The sequence below is a fragment of the Macrobrachium nipponense genome, chromosome 43 (assembly GCF_015104395.2).
Source record: "Macrobrachium nipponense isolate FS-2020 chromosome 43, ASM1510439v2, whole genome shotgun sequence".
Lineage (NCBI taxonomy): Eukaryota > Metazoa > Arthropoda > Malacostraca > Decapoda > Palaemonidae > Macrobrachium > Macrobrachium nipponense.
The window spans coordinates 38,098,013-38,116,473 of NC_061104.1; the positions used below are offsets into that span (position 1 = coordinate 38,098,013).

Sequence of the window (18,461 nt, forward strand, 5' to 3'; positions counted from 1 at the left end):
GATAGCCTCTTTAATAATAGTGGTCAATTTCATTTCACTGAACAATGGTTTTACTCCTGAAGCTTTCAAATTCTGCATCTTGCTAATTTGTGTTCTGTTACCTGCACTGTTCAGAGCCTACATAATTCACCGGTTCCTCCCAGATTCCCTGATTTTAGTTCACTTAATACCGCTGATCAAAGACAAGCTAAAAGATGAAGCTGACCCATGCAATTGTTGCCAAATTGCAATCACTACAATTTCATCTAAGATGCCTGAGTCAGTTCCTCTAGTGAGATCTCGCCCCTTTCTACACACTTGTTACAACGAGTTTGGATATAAAGCAAACCACTTCACCAACACCTGCATTTATATTCTGAAAGAATTGCTGAAATTTTATCTATCACCAGCCTTTCCCATATTTCTATGTTTTGTAAATGTAAGAACAATATTTGACAGAGTAAACTACCTGAAGCTTTCCCTGAAGCCACACAAAAGATGCTCACCTTTATATTTAATTGGCATTTTACATTGCTGGTCCTCCACACAGCAAAACTGTGTCATATGGGTAACTTATTGTTGTACAACTTCGGCTCCCTAAGCAGGATCCAGCAAGGGGGTATTATATCTCTGTATCTAATATGTATGAAGATGTCCTAGATGTCTAATTGAACTAACTCTCCAATCAGTTGCACTGTCAACGAAACTACTATTAAGAACCTCTGTTTCCCCCGACAATTTGGTTCTCATATCCCCATCAGTACAAACCTCCAGCGACTAATCAATACTTGCTGCAGATATACAGATGAATTTGACATATACAATGAAACCAAAACCCAGTGCATGTTGCTGCTCCCGAGATTGCTCAAGCATACAGTTGAACCACAAATTTTAATCGGAAATCATTGTCTGGAATTCATGCACGAATTCCTATACTGGGTTGTCCCCTTTACACTGTACCCGAGAACCATGAGACCTATCACGGTTGTTCACAATGTGACATGCTGAGGCGCCTCACCAACACACCTCGCTACCACTCTGCAACGCAGATAATTTCGAAAATCATTGTTAGGCGAACCATTTCCAGTCTGATCATCCGACTATGAAACAGCAGCAATTCTCTTATCCAAAACATCCTAAACAGTGAAGCAAGAAGATGCAAAATGTAATGTTATGTTTTTTTTTTATCACATGGGTGACCTCACATGCCGTTTATACTTGTTCTCTATTATTACACTTTTCAAGTATTATCAACAGAATCTATAATTATTATTACTAATTCCCCACATATGGAACATGATCATGTGACTTTTATGTGAAGCACTTGTGATCAAGCAGGCACCCATTAACATAAGTGTGAACTGGGTTAGCAGTAAATTGGTAAACGAACCCCAGGCTTCCCTAATTCTAGCTTTGCACTGCACCTATAAGCCATTGCAAAACACACACTAGAGTGAGGCATCGTTAATGGCTGCTGGATATGCCTTATATATTAACATTTGAGACACTTGAACTGCTACATACCATTGGCCCTACACATGGAACCATCATTCAGACATTTCGGAGTTGTCGTAGCAAAAGGGAGAGCAGATAGATGCAATGCCAGATCTATAGCTTAATACGAGGCGCATTAAATGATTGCGTAATATACTTTGAATATCTAAGTTTAACCCATTGCCAGACACTCCAGATAAATGAAATGGTTATTTGTTTAATAACAACACCTATGTTGAATACTTACTAGAGATGTATCGGATATCCGCATCCACATTTTTCATAAATCTGCATCTGCATTGATAACTTCTCGACATCCGGATTAGCATTGCGAGCAACATCTGCATCTGCATCCGCAGTTTCAGAATGCGGATATGAGGATATCACCCCCTGCTCAGTGTTCAGTGGTTCATACTCTTACATTTTAGCTAAAAGTGGATTTTTGTTTTTTGCTAAATGACTTTTTCGTTTTATTATACAGATGCATGATGCACAATTACACATTTCATACAGTATATACTTTATAAGTAGCTCTGTTATAGCATATTTGTTTTAAAGCATTTTTGCTTTAGCAATTTCATGCCATTTACAGTAGTTGTAATCATAAAGGCAGAGTATTGCATTTTTTAGGAAACGCTCTCTCTCTCTCTCTCTCTCTCTCTCTCTCTCTCTCTCTCTCTCTCTCTCTCTCTCTCTCTCTCTCTCATGCGAAGAATGGCTTTGAGTTTTGTTATCCTTATCAAGCAATGAGCATGAAATAACCTGGTGCTAAGACAACTAAAATGTTTGTGTATCGCTGTTACTGTTTGAATGTTCATATGAAAGTACACACACACATACATGGGTAGCACTTATGTTTCTACTTTTAATTAGTACATCAAATATTATGTGGTATCACATAATTTTGAATTATTTGGCTGAAAATCGTCTTTAACAATTGAATATTTCTAAATTATTTAGATTCACAAGGTATCCGCATCCGAGAGGGTATGGTCATTAAATATGCGCATCTGGATCCGCAAATGTAAACAAGATTTGTATCTGGATCCGCAAATCCCATTTTCCGACATCTAATACATCTTCAAAACTTCTAACATACTTCATGTCAGCACATGAATACTCAGAGTAAGTTAACTGTAGAGTTATTGGCAGAATTAAACCATGATTAAAAATTTTATCATTAAAATATCACAACAGGTTATGCTATCAAACGATGTGTATACATTTTGTGGTACACCCTGTTTATTTGCATGAGTTTGACTTCTTATATGCCCTGAATAATAGGTTGTAAAAAGGCCTTCTTAACTGTCACTTTTATTTTACCATCATATTTTATTGTGCAAATGTTGTCCGCGAAATTAACGATTCAGAATAGTATCCAGAATTTTTATTAAGGTGCCAGTGCTAGATATCTTGATCTTGCCACTGTGCTGCAGGATGCAGAAGCTTGAATTGCCAATAACAGACATCTAGACCCTACCAGTGTGAGCAGTCTGGTTGTCACACTGGTAGCACCCCAGTGCTTGGCTTGACAGCCTGAATCTCATAAATTGAACTGAACTAAATCTTGCTAGTTCTTGTGCCTTGTTTGTACTTTATTAGTAATAACAAATACACTGATCTCGCCAATGTCTGGATTTGGCTGTCATTTTTTTTAATAACTGGTGTGTTGAGATTTCTAGAGAGTGGAATTAGCTTGTTTTTTTTTCTTGGCAATAACAGATCTCTCGATCTTGCTAGTGTAAAAGATCTGGTATCTTAATCTTGCCAGCACCCACGTTTAGCTTCTTAATTGCCTGACCAACACAGTTTCCGTAAGCACTCTGACATCAGAACTATCACAGCCAGCAACATTCCAATGAAGAAGACGTAGAAGGCGCCCTGAAGGTGGTTCAGGTTCAGTACCACTTGATTCCCGTCATCCTGTTGGGTATGCATTTTGGGGGCTACATTAAGAAACTTATCCTTTATGTTGGGTGGTGTCAGTCAGTCCCTGTCAGTCTTCTAGCTGATAGTATCGAGATTATTTCTATGCCTGTATCTCAGTTTATGTGCTTTTTGTGTCTGGTTATATTGTTAGTATGCTGTTAGTTTGATGTTAGCAAGTTTATATTCTGTCTTTGTCTGTTGCCTGTCTGTCTGTTTATCTCTTCACAAGATGACACCCGGGTGAATTCTTAATGCATGTTGCAAGAGCACGCTATTGGCATTGTACAGCATGTTGCCAGAAAACAGCTTTGTGGGATACCTCCATTAACTTGTAAAATTTACTCTACTGGCACACATAACATATTTTCCAATTCTCATTTCAATGATATCCATCTCATTGCCTGATATCATTTTCATAACAAAAAGAAGTAAGCGACTCCAGCTAATGGTGGTTCACATACTTACCTGGATATAGGAACTGAGGCCATTTTTTGTCTCTTTGCGCGTTTGGTTTGTCTCTCGGAATATCTGGTTCAACCAGAGAGTCTAGAATGCGTCCTTCAAAAAGGCGCTGCTTTAATATCAATAATTGTACGCAGGAAAGTGCTCCCTTTACTGTTAAATATGAAGAGAAATATTAGATAAAATGGGATTGCAAATTGAATAAGGTTAGTAAGTAACAAGTCTGCATATGTTCTTACATACTAATGCAGTCTACACCCAATTGACTTATGTAACATCTAGCAACTACAAAGCAGATCCTGGAGGCCATATTAGTTAAAAAGAAAGATAATAGTCGCTAAACCTGATAACAAAAACACCTAAATCAAGACCGCACACTCACTTATTTAAGTTGTATAAAACCCTGTTAAAAGTGAAAAGAATCTAATTTAAAAATATCTACAGTTCGTATAAGGCAACCAGCTTATTTAGTGAATTAGAATGCACCAGCAAATTTGTAAGAAATACCATCCAGTCATTCTGGAACTATAATAGATATCATGCATATCCTTGGACTTAAGGAGGAAATATAAGTCAGCTAAGTGTTAAACTGGTATATTTCAGTCTTAGTAGCGTAAGATACCCTCTCATCTCTGGTGGTCATGACCAACTGCCAAGTTGAAATATCACTTACGTAGATGTAGATCCAAACCCAGACTTGGCAGAAGTGGCTCTGGAGAAGAGAGTACACAGGAAAAAAAAAAAATACTCGTAGAATTTTGCTCTTGCACCACATTTGTCTGATGCAAAATTGTGTATGTAATATTATTGGGTAAATTGTGATGCATCTATTGTACTTGCATCTCAGAACTCATTCATTTTACTCAACGTGGATAGAACTCGGTTGCATCCTAGAGGGATGCAAATCATTGCTTTTTATATGGAGTCTTAACTGCACATGGGCAAAACTGGTTGTTGAAATTGGAAGTAAGGGTATACCATGGTGCATGACAGACATTAGCTACCATGTGATCTTTTAGGTCTCCGACCCGAGTTTGTGGCATTAACTCTGTCTTCGACAAGAATTTCCTAATTCCCTTTGCTGGTGAAGAACCAAACAAGATGCATCTTTGTCTGGTCCTTGCCATGAAAAGACACTTGTTCTCTGACCCAGAGCCTAGGGGATTTTTGTTAATACTGGTATTTGTAAAGAGATATCCATAACTTAATTCTAATTTTGCTTCAAGCTTCACAGCACACAGTCAGGGGGTTTGGGCATGTCCTTCACTGTTTTGAAGAACTTTTTGATGCTTCAGATAATGAGGACAGGAATCTGGTGTAGACAGACTACTTTTACTTCATTCTAGCTGAGAGATGTCACCCAAATATCCTGGGATACCTTCATCTTAAGACAGAGAAGTAGCTCTTCCAAGTATCTAAACCAGCTTATGTCCGGAGGTGTGAATGTTAAATGACTGGACTCTCCTTTTATCCTTATAACAGCAGCATGCTGGAATCGGATGAGGTACAGGCGAGTTCATAATGAGCACCCAGTTCTAGCTTAGTACTATGACCCTTGGTTGTTGTTTTTGTTAACTTAGAAAACTTTGAAAATAATAGATAGGGCAAATGCTTCTTGAAAACCTGTATCATTGAACGAATATAAAATATTTTTTATCCGTCTTTTTGCGGGACACTAATTCATTTTAAGAATTTTGTTTGAAGTATTGTAGTACAATACAAAAGGTGGTACTTGGGGACTAGTGTGAAGGCATTTTTCTTTGCTTTTCAGCTTCAATGTAACCTGCAGGCGCTCCCGTCAGACGCCACCATGGGCCTGCTTTGAGTCGCCTCAGCCCCGTCACTGGATCTTCAATGTCCAGTGTATGTCGACTCTCCCAGAGGTTGTCTACTCGGTAATAATGTTCGAATTTTCATCTGGGGAATTTTCTGTCAGTTTTCTCAAGAGGGGCAAAGAATGTTCCATTTAGTTTTACCCCAGTCGAACAAACATTACTTTATGATGATCTGGGGTATCTGAGCTTCACAGTAACTGAGAAAGGGGGGAGTTTATAGTTAAATGGAGGACAAGAACTGCTTCCGAGCGACGCTCTCGTGTATGCTGCATGGTATGTCTTTCACAGCTGTTGATAAGAGAGAGAGAGAGAGACGAGAGAGAGAGAGAGAGAGAGAGAGAGAGAGAGGTGAAAATTTATCAAGGACTTGAATGTGCAATGATCTTAGGACTTACAGGACATATTTGATGGTTAAAAGACGAGTTTTATCTTCAAGCTCTAACCATAGGAATTGGATGGAGTTCAGCGCCTCACCCATTCCTGTCACTGCAAAATATCCTAAACATAATTGGATTTCAATGAACTTCTGTGGAGGGTTCGGCTATGCAGCCCCCACGAAGGGTTGATTAGATACTAAGCTGGATCTGGATCTTTGGATATTTCTATATGGTACAGAAGCACTTCAGCTGAACAAGCACTTTGGGGATGTCTGTCTATCTGATGAGTAACAACTTCTACTAAGTAACAAAAACCCCTCTATTACAGCCTGCGCTAGTTCCTTGTTGGACAAGTGGGGTTTTGGCGTGCGGCGCCCACCGATTCGGCAGTCGCGAGTTCGATTCCCCGCTCCTGCCAACGTGGAAATCGGAGGAATTTTTTTTCGGTGATTAGAAATTTATTTCTCGATATAATGTGGTTCGGACCCACCCCCAATATGCTGTAGGTCCGCTGCTAAAGTAACCAATTGGTGTTCCTAGCTCGTAAAAATATCTAATCCTTCGAGCCAGCCTTAAGATAGCTGTTAATTATGCTCAGTGATCTTGGTTCAACTAAGATGTACAGTGGTGCTCAATCTCATGCGACATGACTCCATAGGATTTCGTTCAAAATTCACTAAACTGGCAACTAGCATGCTCCATATTTATCTTTTATTTCAATGCGAAAACGCGAGTATCGCAAACACTAAAGCCATAATATGTTTCATAAGAGTGAAATCTGTCATATATTTTTTTTAAAAAAAAAACAAAAATTGTAAGAAAATGTCACGTGTAGCAAATTTCAGAAAAACCCTTACGCAAAACATTTTCAAAAACTTTCGTTCACTCATTGCTGAGCATTTGACCAAAACGAAGTCGCAATCAAACCTCAGTTCAAATGTTTAATCAAATTAAAAAGAAGAACGGAAAAAAATTGTCGTAATCATTATAATAATGCTTCCAAAGCACATAAAATTTGAAATAGTCCTATTTGATTGCTTTTACCCCTCAACGCTGAAAAAAATGTAAATATGTATATACAAAGTAGACCATGCGCCCCATGATATCAACGTGTGAGGGGAGCATGTGCTGACGTATCAGTGTCGGTTGAACAACAACCACCTGGTATATAAGTAGGTCTACAATGAGTAGACCATTAAATTATCTGAAAAACATTTTACTTGTTATGTGTTAAAGGAATATTTGGATTTTCATACATAATTAAATTTGTTATCTTTCTTAAATATTTCCAAAACTGATAGCATACTAGCAAATATTCGCCTATTTGTCAAAGCCAAGATATTTTCCTAGCCTAGTGTTAGATTCTTTACTCTACACTTAACATTCACATCTCTATATTAACAATTTCTGGCCAGAAAGCAAAATGAGGTTTATCTACACATTCCTGCACTTCAAGTTACCTTATAAAGAAATGAAAATTATACACAAAAAGCGAGCAGAAGACTTTTAGAAAATATATTTTGTAACCACTTGAAAAACAATGTTACATATGCCTTGAATATTAATACTTATGATATTTCGATTAATAACCATCTTCTCCATGTAACCAAAATCATCGTCATCTTTTCTCCTCAAAAGAACAGGTAATCTCTACAAATAAAAAAAACATTAAATAAAGATTACATCTCAGAAAGCTTAGATTATGTTTCTAGGCCTAATAAATCATTTTGCAACATCAGGCAGCTTAAACACAGCCTGAACTTCAAACATTCAAGAAAAAAACTGGGTTGTAATTCATATTTCCTCAAAAGAACAGGTTGATTCTCTACAAAATAAAATTCATTAGTAACAGATTACATCTCTAGATGGCTTAGATTATTTTTTTAGGCCTATAAAACATTTCCCAACATAACAGGCAGCTTTAAACGCAGCCAAAATCTTCAACATTCAATAAAACTTGTTTTTAATTCATATTCCTACGTTGAAAGTTTGTTATGACTGTTGAGCTTATTAGGTCTACTGTCATAAATGCTGCAGACATGGTTTATGTTGACCAGTCCGAGGAGCAATGTTAAGTTGTGCTTTTTCATTGCTGGCAAACCCGCTAACCTTATCACACCACACTTGAAACGAGCAACGTAAAGATAAGAAAAATAACAAAATCGATTCAAATCACACAAGTTAAGAATTATACTAATGCATAAAGGGATCATATCTATTTAACCATACGGAAAATAAGGCTGGCTGTGAATTCGCAAACTTTTCGACATGAATGACATTACAATAAAAAAAAGAAAAAAAAATAGCGCTAACTTGGCAAACATCACGTTTGAGTCTGAGAAATATGGACGATAACACAAAAAGAATCATGTCGCATGAGATTTGAGCCCCACTGTACTTAACTTTTTACAGGTTGCACTCAACTCCATTTATTTTCTTTAAACTTAACTAACGTGTTTCTTTACTCCCCAATATTTCAAGAAAGATTTTTATTCTATAATGTATCACATCTTAATTGTTAACACAGCAAAAAAAAACAAAATAAAATAACAATATAGCTGATAATATATCAGCCTTAAAGTTGAGATGTTACTGCATTTGATAAATTATAACTTCGATATTGTGGACTTTGACTGCAAATAACAAAATACTTAAGCCATCTGCTGGAGATATGCTCTTCAAGCCTTTTGTACTCATAACTGACTGGTTGCTTTTGATAAAAAGGTTTTCATCTTCTCCCTTCACTTCTCATTCTGTGCTACTATACTAACCGGTTCCCAGTAAGCTCCGCTGGTTTCCAAGTAATATTGTCGACTGATGTACATACAAGGGGTGTAGCCATTCCGATCAGTGTACTCTGCCGCAATAAAACTCTTCACATAATTTCTCCAGGTTGAAAAAAGCATGTTTCCCTTGATTAACCAGCTTCATTTCCTCCGCTATAGGTCGTACCTGGAGACGCAAATTAAGGTAATAAGACTTAAAAACCTCTTTCTCTTGTTAAACATATGTAATGTACTAACACAAAGAACCCACTTAAACTTCTTGGTTTCATCACATTATTTGGATATACTTGTCATCTTCAGTGCCAAAAAATTCAAAATAACAAAACCAATTTTGAGAAATTCTGATGCCCTATGACTTATACACCCTGAAATCGTGCCCAGAAAATCAGAACAAGACTAATGGTTAACATTAACCAGTTTTTGAGGTTCCATGTGAGGGTTTTGACTCCTGCCACATGCATCACAATTCATGTTTGTTTCTTTTCATTTGGACCTTAGGCTTTTGTGGTGATGAATTAAATAAATAAAATAAAAAATAAATAAATAAATAAATATATTATATATATATATATATATATATATATATATATATATATATATATATAATACAGTATTCCATTGATTGTCTGCAATACACACAAGGCACTTCGGGATATTTGGAAACTTGTTAATACAGCAAAAGAAATAAAAAATACAGATGTAAAATGGCAAGTTCATAATCTTTTTTTTTCCTTGTTTTTTGTCACTACACAGTATTGCATATACTTGCAAACAAAACACAGAATAACTGTCAAGTGATCTACACTAAAATAAGTAAAAAAATGCACTGAAGCTTCTTTCGGCGCAATCAAGCTTCTTTTCTGTACAGCTGCTACACGCGTGTAATCAAGGCCACCAAAAATTAAGAGATCTATCTGTATGAGCCATGTTCCACAAAACTAAGCACGGAACGGTGGTGGCATTTTCTCTACGTTGTTGCCAGAGCATGATATGGCTAACTTTAACCTTAAATTAAAAAATAATACAAAACCCTCAGAGGCTATAGGATTGTGAATTGGTATATTTGATTATTGGAGGATGGATTATCAACATATCAATTTACAGCCCTCTAGCCTCAGTAATTTTTTAGGATCTGAGGATGGAAAGAAAAAAAAGTGTGGACAGAAGTAGAGCAGCAGACAGAAAAACTAAAAAACAAAACTATCGCTCATACTGCAAGCATGATGAAGCAGCATGCTCACAAATTCCCCCCCCCCCCCCCCCCCCCCCCCAGAGGCAACTGGGTTGAAGACAAATTGAGGTTTGTAAAGGATGATCTTCAAGGGCAGTAGAGATACATCTAATTCCTGGCTGGAAGAACCTAGTAGGTCAACAAAGACTGCTAAAGTGTTTGCTTGTATTTCCAGGCTGAACAGCTAAGCTACCAAAGACGCTTGGCACAACAGTTGCTGACATTGAAGCCTTGGAAGTTGATCAGGCCTTCTCATTTCAGGATATGGCTCCATGAGTGCTCCAAGGTTCGTATAGTGAATTCCTTCTAAGCATCTGTTAAATTATAGATTTCAGATTTTAGCAAATGCTTTTGTAGAATCTCCAAAGTTTGCTCCCACCCTGTATCCAAGCCTAGTTCCTCTTGCTCATCCTTAACCACCACCGTTGCCACCTCCGAGAACATCCTCTGGTATGGCCATTTTGTTTCAGTAATAACACCTTGATCTATTAGTTGTGTAAGCTGTATTTGAAGACAAGAACATCACCCCAATACATCCTTACCTATCAACCTTCTGGTTTTCGCAAGATGCGCAGGTGTATTGTGGGTGTACAGCTAGGTCCTGCCTCTGGTAATGAACAACCTCCTTACAAAAGTGGTTATGGAACCAGTTAGCTGAATGATACCAAATCACTGAGACACTATCCATCAAGTCATACAGAGACACAGAACTCTGGGTTGCTTTGCATGTTTCACTCCTGAAAGTGTTCTTCCTTAAGTCTCTTCAACCTTTACTCCATTCTTGATGTCCAGCTAGGCAAACCTTGGTATGCCATACTTGCCCAAGATATGGGTCATAGACCAGCTTGCCTTGATCCTCTCAATAATTTACAGCTTATTCTGAAGGATCAGCACCTCCTTGGCCCTCTTGAGTAGTGGGGTCAAACAAAATGCACAGCACCACGCACAAAGAACATCACCTACAGTGCTGCAGGGACGGACACCCACAAAATCAGCAATATGCTTTGCAGCATGAAGTACCACACAGTAGCCATCTAGTAAGTAATTAATGAGAAATGACAAGCAACTGGACAAAGGAGAGGAACACACCTTGGAACTAGTGTATCGATGTCTTTGCAGGCAGCCAATGAGAGAAGAAAACTTCGATGACGTAGCCATGAGGGATCTCTATCAGCTACTCAGACAATAAACAGAATGACATTGTATAACATAGTTGCCTTTGGGCTAATAACTCATAAAAGCTCCTAAGCACACAAATCCTCTCCTAGCCATTAAACTTGTGTGAACTTTGTAGTCATGACCCATCTCTATTAGCCACTCAAAGGCAATAAACAACATTACTTTTTTTTAATGACACTTGCTTTTGAGTCAATAGCAGTATCATGGGTAGTGACTATTTTGCTTAAGATGGAGTCCTAATGAAAATGAAAATTTCCTATTTAGTAAATGCATGTTGTGTGGATGTCTAGTCTGGTTTTGTCCTGGGTCCAATGGCGCCCATCATTGTCATATGTATGTCATCCCATGTAGCCCCATGTGGTCTCTGATGGAAAACCTAAAAAACTGAAACCTGATGATATTTTGTTGCAATGCTAGTAGAAGTTTCCATTCTGGTGCATGGTTTGATGAGTGGTTTTCAATGACATTGAGCTAAGTGGTTGAATGTAAATCTGTTTAAAAAACGTATTAAAAACGACCAGTGCCTCTGGTACCTGTGTCTCAGAAAGCAGATAGTCCTGATAAAAATTCTTGTGTGCCTAAGAATTTTTAGAAACATTGCAATGCAAATAGAAGTACTGAGGAGAGAGAAATTCATTATATGCTATAAAATACTCTAATAATTCTTGGTCAGAGAGTGGAGTTATCCAGTTTTTCAGAGTCAAGTAAAAGCAAGCAGTGAGTTTGAGATCAAAGTTTCTTACCTTTGTTGTAGGAGTTTTATTTTTTTCATTTCGTAAGTGAATTTCTTAACTTTGGGAAAGTCGAGTTAAGCAAAAATCTTTAAAAAGTTATTCTGAGTTCTGCAGGTTAAGTATGAAGTAAATGTTTCAGTTCGTTTACTGTCTTTTATTTAAAAAAAATAAAATTAAGTTAATAAATTTTTTTCCGGGGGTTAAATGTCGTGGGTAATGACTATTTCGGCTAAGGAGGATTACTAATGAAAATGGGCCAAGACCCAAAATTTTACATATCGGTACCACCTGGATCGGCAAATTCTGGTTGCTATTATTTTATTGGTGTATATCCCTAGATCACAATTTGACATGATAACCCTTGCAGAGTGGCAGCTTATTACTAGTAATCGCCTCTTGAATAGACTGACCCAACATTGGTTCAACTCAGAAAGACACTTTCTCCGAGCATCAGTTGTTATGTCATTATGTCCACCCACTACTTACTAATACCCAATAAATACATATAACGGCCCTACTTACTAGCCTAAGTACATATTCGCAGTTATGCATTAATATTCAGGTTGCTTTTGACAAATTTGCAGTGCATTTGGTCAGTAATTTCAGATTTTTTTATATATATATATAATTCATTTCCTACTGCTAAGTTTCCTGTAGTCAACAAATCAACCACATTGCATTTTATAAGTTGACGACTAAATAATGTGATATGTCATATAGTTCAATTACTCCTTTACTTTAAAACACAATGCAGATGTTATATGCGGAAACCTACTTAGCGGTAATTAGTGTGAACTGAATAATTGGTTGATAATACATGAATCTTATGGCATCATTTATTATACAGCTGGTACACTAGACTTGGTTCACTCTATTTTAATAACTGGTGTGTTCAACTTAACATACTTTGACTCAACCTAAATTGAGCCGATATCATTGTTAGTAAAGTCCAAACTTCGAACTATTTTTACGACACTTGTGATTCAGTTACCATCATCGTCTACATCAGAGTCTGTTAGTTGGGCAATTGGCTCTTCCTCTCACTCGGTTGGTTGGTGCAGGTTTATAGCTTGCACATATTTGTGCACTTCAAGCCATTGGTGAGACATGTGCAATCTGGTAATTTGCAGGATCTCACACACTTGCAGGAGAGAAACTGTTAGCACCAAATCTGGTGCTGGTGAGCCATGCATCCAGTTGATGACCAGCTTTCCATCATCGTCTGTGGTCCACCCATTTTCCTTGGGATTTGGTACAGAAGGCCGAGTCTGCAGAGACCGCCTCCATATGGCAGCCTGATAGTTGGCACAGGCAACATGCATTGAGAGGCAATCCTCACAAGGTGGGAGCTGACTGGATTCGACTTCACCATGCCTGGCACAAAACAGTTGATAGTGAAGTGCGTTCACGTCTGTTGTGCGAGTGCAGGGCATACAAATGGCAATTGATCTCTTGCAGCTTCTGAAACAGCTCATCAGATACATTCCATGAACTTCCAAGCTCAGTGAATACCTCCTGGAAGGTCTTTTCAGACTTCAAAAACTTGAGGGTACCCATCTTTCCACGACCCGCAAATGCACTGACGGTATCACAACCAGTGAAAGCATGCATGCCAACCAGAGCGTCACATACATTGCTTCCCAATGAGTTGCTTAGCTTGGTAATGTCAAGGAACCTTGTCCTGGTTTGCATTCCACATTTCTGATACATGCTGCATGGGATGTGGTTGCTCAAGCCCAAGCACAACACAGATGTTCAAGCCCAAGCACAACACCTACACATCTGTGTCCTCAGCAGTAATGATTCAGCCTTGTAACCAGACTCTGCTGAATTGAGAGCATGCAGCAACATGCGGGTGTCCGCTTCTTCTTGAGAGGATTTGAGCTCTGCAACCTCTTCCCATTGGTCTTTGCCTATCTTGAAACAGTCATCCTCACAGGTGACATAAAAAATTTTGTTTTGGAGTTTCTCCTTGTATTTGGATCCTTTCCATTTGTGTACCAAGAACTTGATCAGATTTGTCTTGTTAGCAGAGCTGCAAAGTAGTTTCCGCCATTGCTGGATGTTATGGTCAGATGCAATATTCCTGAACTGGATGCCCTTGTCCTCACCTCTGTTTACTCTTTCTGCATCTTTGCTGGATGCCTCCTTGTAAACATCAAAGACAACACCTATGCATCGGCTCTTGGCTCCTTCTTAGAGAACTTTGGCCAGGGTTGATTCTGCTAACTGTCTTGTCATTCCCTTTCATCTTCTGTATCAAGCTCATCCCATCTATGATGGTTGTTGATGGTTCTGGCATAACTTCTGCAGGAGAAACAATCTTCTCCAGTTCCCTGGCTAGAGCTGTTTTATTCGTCTTGTGTAGAGATCCATCGCCATTGGTAAGGGCCCATGACAGGGGACCCAGGGGATTTGCCAAGACGTCACTCGTGTGAAGCTTTCGACTCTCAGCTACTGGAATCATGTGGACAAACAGGTTCCTGTCAACCTTCAGAACTGCTTGCTTGGCTTACCCTTGGTTCCATGGTTTCTTTTGGATGTCTGAGAACGTTTTCAGTTTATTTTTTGTCATTTTGTCATAGAACTGAGTTGTTGGTGGATTTGACTCCAGTCGTTCTTTTTTAAAAGCTTGGTACGCTTCCTCTCCTATCCTGTAAGCATCAAGGAGATCGCTGGCTGCATCTGGCAGTGCAACATTGGCAGTTGACAAGCTGACAAACTCTGCATGATCTGGACTGAATGGGTTCAACTAGCAGGTTTTCATGAGCTCAACAAGTGATTGAACATCCTCATCTCTTCTGATCCTGGGCAACTGTAGATCTGGGTGATTGACATGGGATTCGCTTTGACCTACCATGTCCCTCAGCTGCCGCAGGTAGGCACTCCGGTACTCAGACGTCATGTAGTACTTGGTGACAGCTCCAGGTTTTAGGCTGAAACCTTTTGTTCCTCCAGGTGTCTGTGTGTCCTTATTGACAGTCTCTTCAATAGTTTGGTCCACAGGTATTCGCCCACATGGATTCCTGTTGCCAATCTGGACAGAGACCACCTTGCATGAAGTGTGCATGTACTTCAGGGTGATCAACTGGTAGTCTCGACATTCAAGAGCACAACGTTACTTCTTATCTATTATGGCCAGTTCCCTTGAATTATGTTGCTGACTGTTCCAATCATATGTTACTGCTATCGAAATCAGAAAGTGTTATTCAGTCTTAATCTCCTAGTATTAGTTATTCTTAACTTAGATAACTGAACTATTTAATTACATATGATGCTTAATGCGCTGGTGGTATCTGAAATAAATTTAGCTTAAGTTCTATACCTGAAAGCTCCAAGTTTTTCAGATTCAGTGGTCTCCCTGGAAGCAGCAACGTTTCCATTGAAAACTGAAATAGCTGAAAACTAAAATGCTGAAAGCTGAAAGTTGAAAGCTGCATTCTTTTGCATGATTATGATCAACCAAATAATTCTGGTAATGTTATGTAATGCCCAATAACATAAATTTTCACATGATACTGGCCGATTTTGTACATTTTGCAAAGGCGCCGACCCCCAAAAACTGTAACATGAAAAAAAGTACTAAAAGCTGCTTTTGTGCAAAAGTTATCACATATTAAATCACTTATAGTAACCCCATAAACAACTTAGTAGAGGTAAACTTTTGCCCTCTCAGATGGTACCAACATCTGGTCTGGCCCATGGACTATTTGGTGTGGCCCTGGGTCCGATGGCGCCTATTGTCATATGCCATTCCTTTGTAGCCCTATGTGGCCTCTGATGGAAAACACTACAAAATTTACTCTTGATGGCGCAAGATTTTGTCACAAAAGTAGTAAAAGTTTCCAGTCTGGTGTGGCCTGATGAGCAATTTTCAATGAGACAATCAGAAAACAGAAATTGTAAGAATCTCCAAATAAGGGACAGATGATCATCAGAGTGCCACCATAAGCCCTGCCCATTCAGTGATACATATGCTCCCATAGGATCTCCCTAGAGAGGACAGATAGCAAGGCAGATACTGCCGAGTTGTGGATATTGCATATGCAGATAATTGAGGGAATATCAATATCTGTGAGAATCCAAGGGAAGACATGAGTGACAGAATACTCCTGAATACTACAGAAAATGCTAAGACTGGCGCAGATTGAAATGATCGTGCAGAGAAGAAAATCACGCTCTTGCTTATATCATTTGTTGGTTGCCGTGGTATACGGTGTGTTATGGAGCACCAGAAATGTCCGTTACTTCACACACTACAAGCAGAAACAAGTAGAAATTCATCACTCCAGTGACATCCTATTATACATAGAAGGATTACTTGTTAAGTAATCCGTAGATTTAAAATATTTTGTAATAAAAACAGTAATTTAGTCCTGCAGACGCTGCTGATTGGTGAGGACATGGACATTGTCCGTCGACTATAAGAAATAAATGGGAGCAAACGTGTATAATCTTTATTTATTCCTGAGAACTTACCCGAGGAGAAAAAAAGTAGTATATATTGTTCTCAAATCCAAACAAGAAGATAGTTTCTGCAAATAATGTCTTTGACTTCAATAGAACTATATATTACTCTTGGTGCTGTGCAAAAAAGATTGCAGCTTCCATTGTAAGTATGCATGACGCAGGCAAAGGAAGGTAGCTGGAGATAGGTATGAATTGAAGGTTTGGATTTCAATAGGTTGCTAAAAGAAGCAAAATTTCCTGTAGCAAAACCACCATGATAGCTTGGCGTCATTTCATACTATTTATCTTTTCTAATGATACATTTGTTTTAGTATTGATTTCATGTTATTATAATTCTTTGTTATTTTCTTCTCTCTCGTTTTTTACAAGAGAGAGAGAGAGAGAGAGAGAGAGAGAGAGAAGAGAGAGAGAGAGAGAGACTTACCCCTAAGGTCTTTGCAATCTTCTGGTTATCAGGACTCGTGCTCTCTGTCAGGAACTGCCAGCCTACGCTGTAGTGAGGCTCCATGCCCCATGTCCACCCCCGCTGCCTCAGGAGCTGGGGTATGGAGTCGATGGCCTCGCTCATCTGAGGCACCAACAGACTGGCAAACAGGGCTGACTTGTATATCGTCATGATGAGGAAACTGAAGATCATCCAGCATGTCAGCCATATCTGCGGAGGAGAGAAGAAATTATTATAACTTCTGGCATATTTCGAACACTACTCTGCTAATGCAATTTAATCTACTTTCCAGCTTTTGTTGCTGTTGGCTATTATTTTTCTTTATGGCATCTTAAGATGCTATTTGATTACATTGCATTTTGTTTTACATAAGTCATCTGTTTCTTAATTCTATAGCTTCAGTTTTATTCATAGATGTTCTTTTGATGTCAGTTGATAGCAATTGGGTTATCCCACATTTTGCGTATTTTTTTCCTTGTTAGCGTTTTCTTTAATATGTGTAGTTTTATTATGACATTTATAAATGATTTACAAATCCATCATTTTTTTATACATTTCCAACCTTACCATTTTTTACCTGTAGTAAGTTTTCGTTCTGACACCAAATTCCTCAGGTAAATCAATTGTCATCTACTAAATAGATCTTTGCACTCTATCTCCTGCATTTTGTGGATCTCTTTATTTTGCTGTCCAACCACGCTGAATGTACAACAGTACTCAAGTGTAGCTTGATAGTCTACATTTCATAAAAATAAAAGCTATTTAACCTATGGCATTTCACAACAGAACCCTTAACAGAGGACATAACTCACCCTGCTGTAGGAGTTCGAAGGATACTTGGATGGAGTCTGCTGGAGCAGGAGGCCCCAAGTGTAGAAAAGGGCGTACATCATGCTGAATGTCTCAGGAGCATCTTTGAGTTGCGCCCACCTGAGGGCTCTCAGCATGGACACCTCCAACCATCCTTTGTTTAGGAACCAGAAGGATACACCAACAGCCATGAAACTCACGACTAAAGCAGCCCACATGTTCACTGGAAGGGGTCATTAGGTGAGAATTTTGGAAAACATATTTACAGCATTGCATTGTGTGACTGAATGAAACTATAGAAATCTTTTTCTGGTAGATTTTAATTGATTCATAATCATATTTATTTCAGCGGATGCTCTACTTATGATTTTGAGTAACTTTAATTGTTGGATTGTGCAGGAACAATTGTACTACTGTATTTTAATTTATTGGCACTGTATTATATGGAGGCCCCATTTGGAAACTGAAGACCTTTCTGGTTTCTTCCATATGTTTGTTAATAATGGTAATAATCTTCACGATATGTCATACTGCAGCATTTTTATGTAAGACACTTCATGTGAAGGCCAGGTACTGTGAGGGAGTTGACGTTTGAGACCAATGATAAAATTTCAAATTTCTATTTCTGTATCATCATGGGTCAAAATTCATTGAATTAGGAAATTGTGCTCATCTTTAATTCAAGACTTACATCACTATGCTTAAGATTTCAGCGTATGGAGAAAGGTAA

At 38.5% G+C, this 18,461-nt stretch overlaps 1 protein-coding gene across 1 annotated transcript in view; it reads right to left on the reverse strand.

Annotated features, from left to right (window-relative positions):
- Positions 1-2,829: 2,829 nt before the first annotated feature.
- Positions 2,830-18,461, reverse strand: part of LOC135213659 (glutamate receptor ionotropic, delta-2-like) — a 69,312-nt gene continuing 53,680 nt past the window's right edge. The window contains exon 10 of the mRNA XM_064247717.1: positions 2,830-3,396. Coding sequence (XP_064103787.1) covers positions 3,262-3,396 — 135 coding nt within the window. The 3' untranslated portion in view covers positions 2,830-3,261. The remainder of the gene's footprint in view (positions 3,397-18,461) is intronic.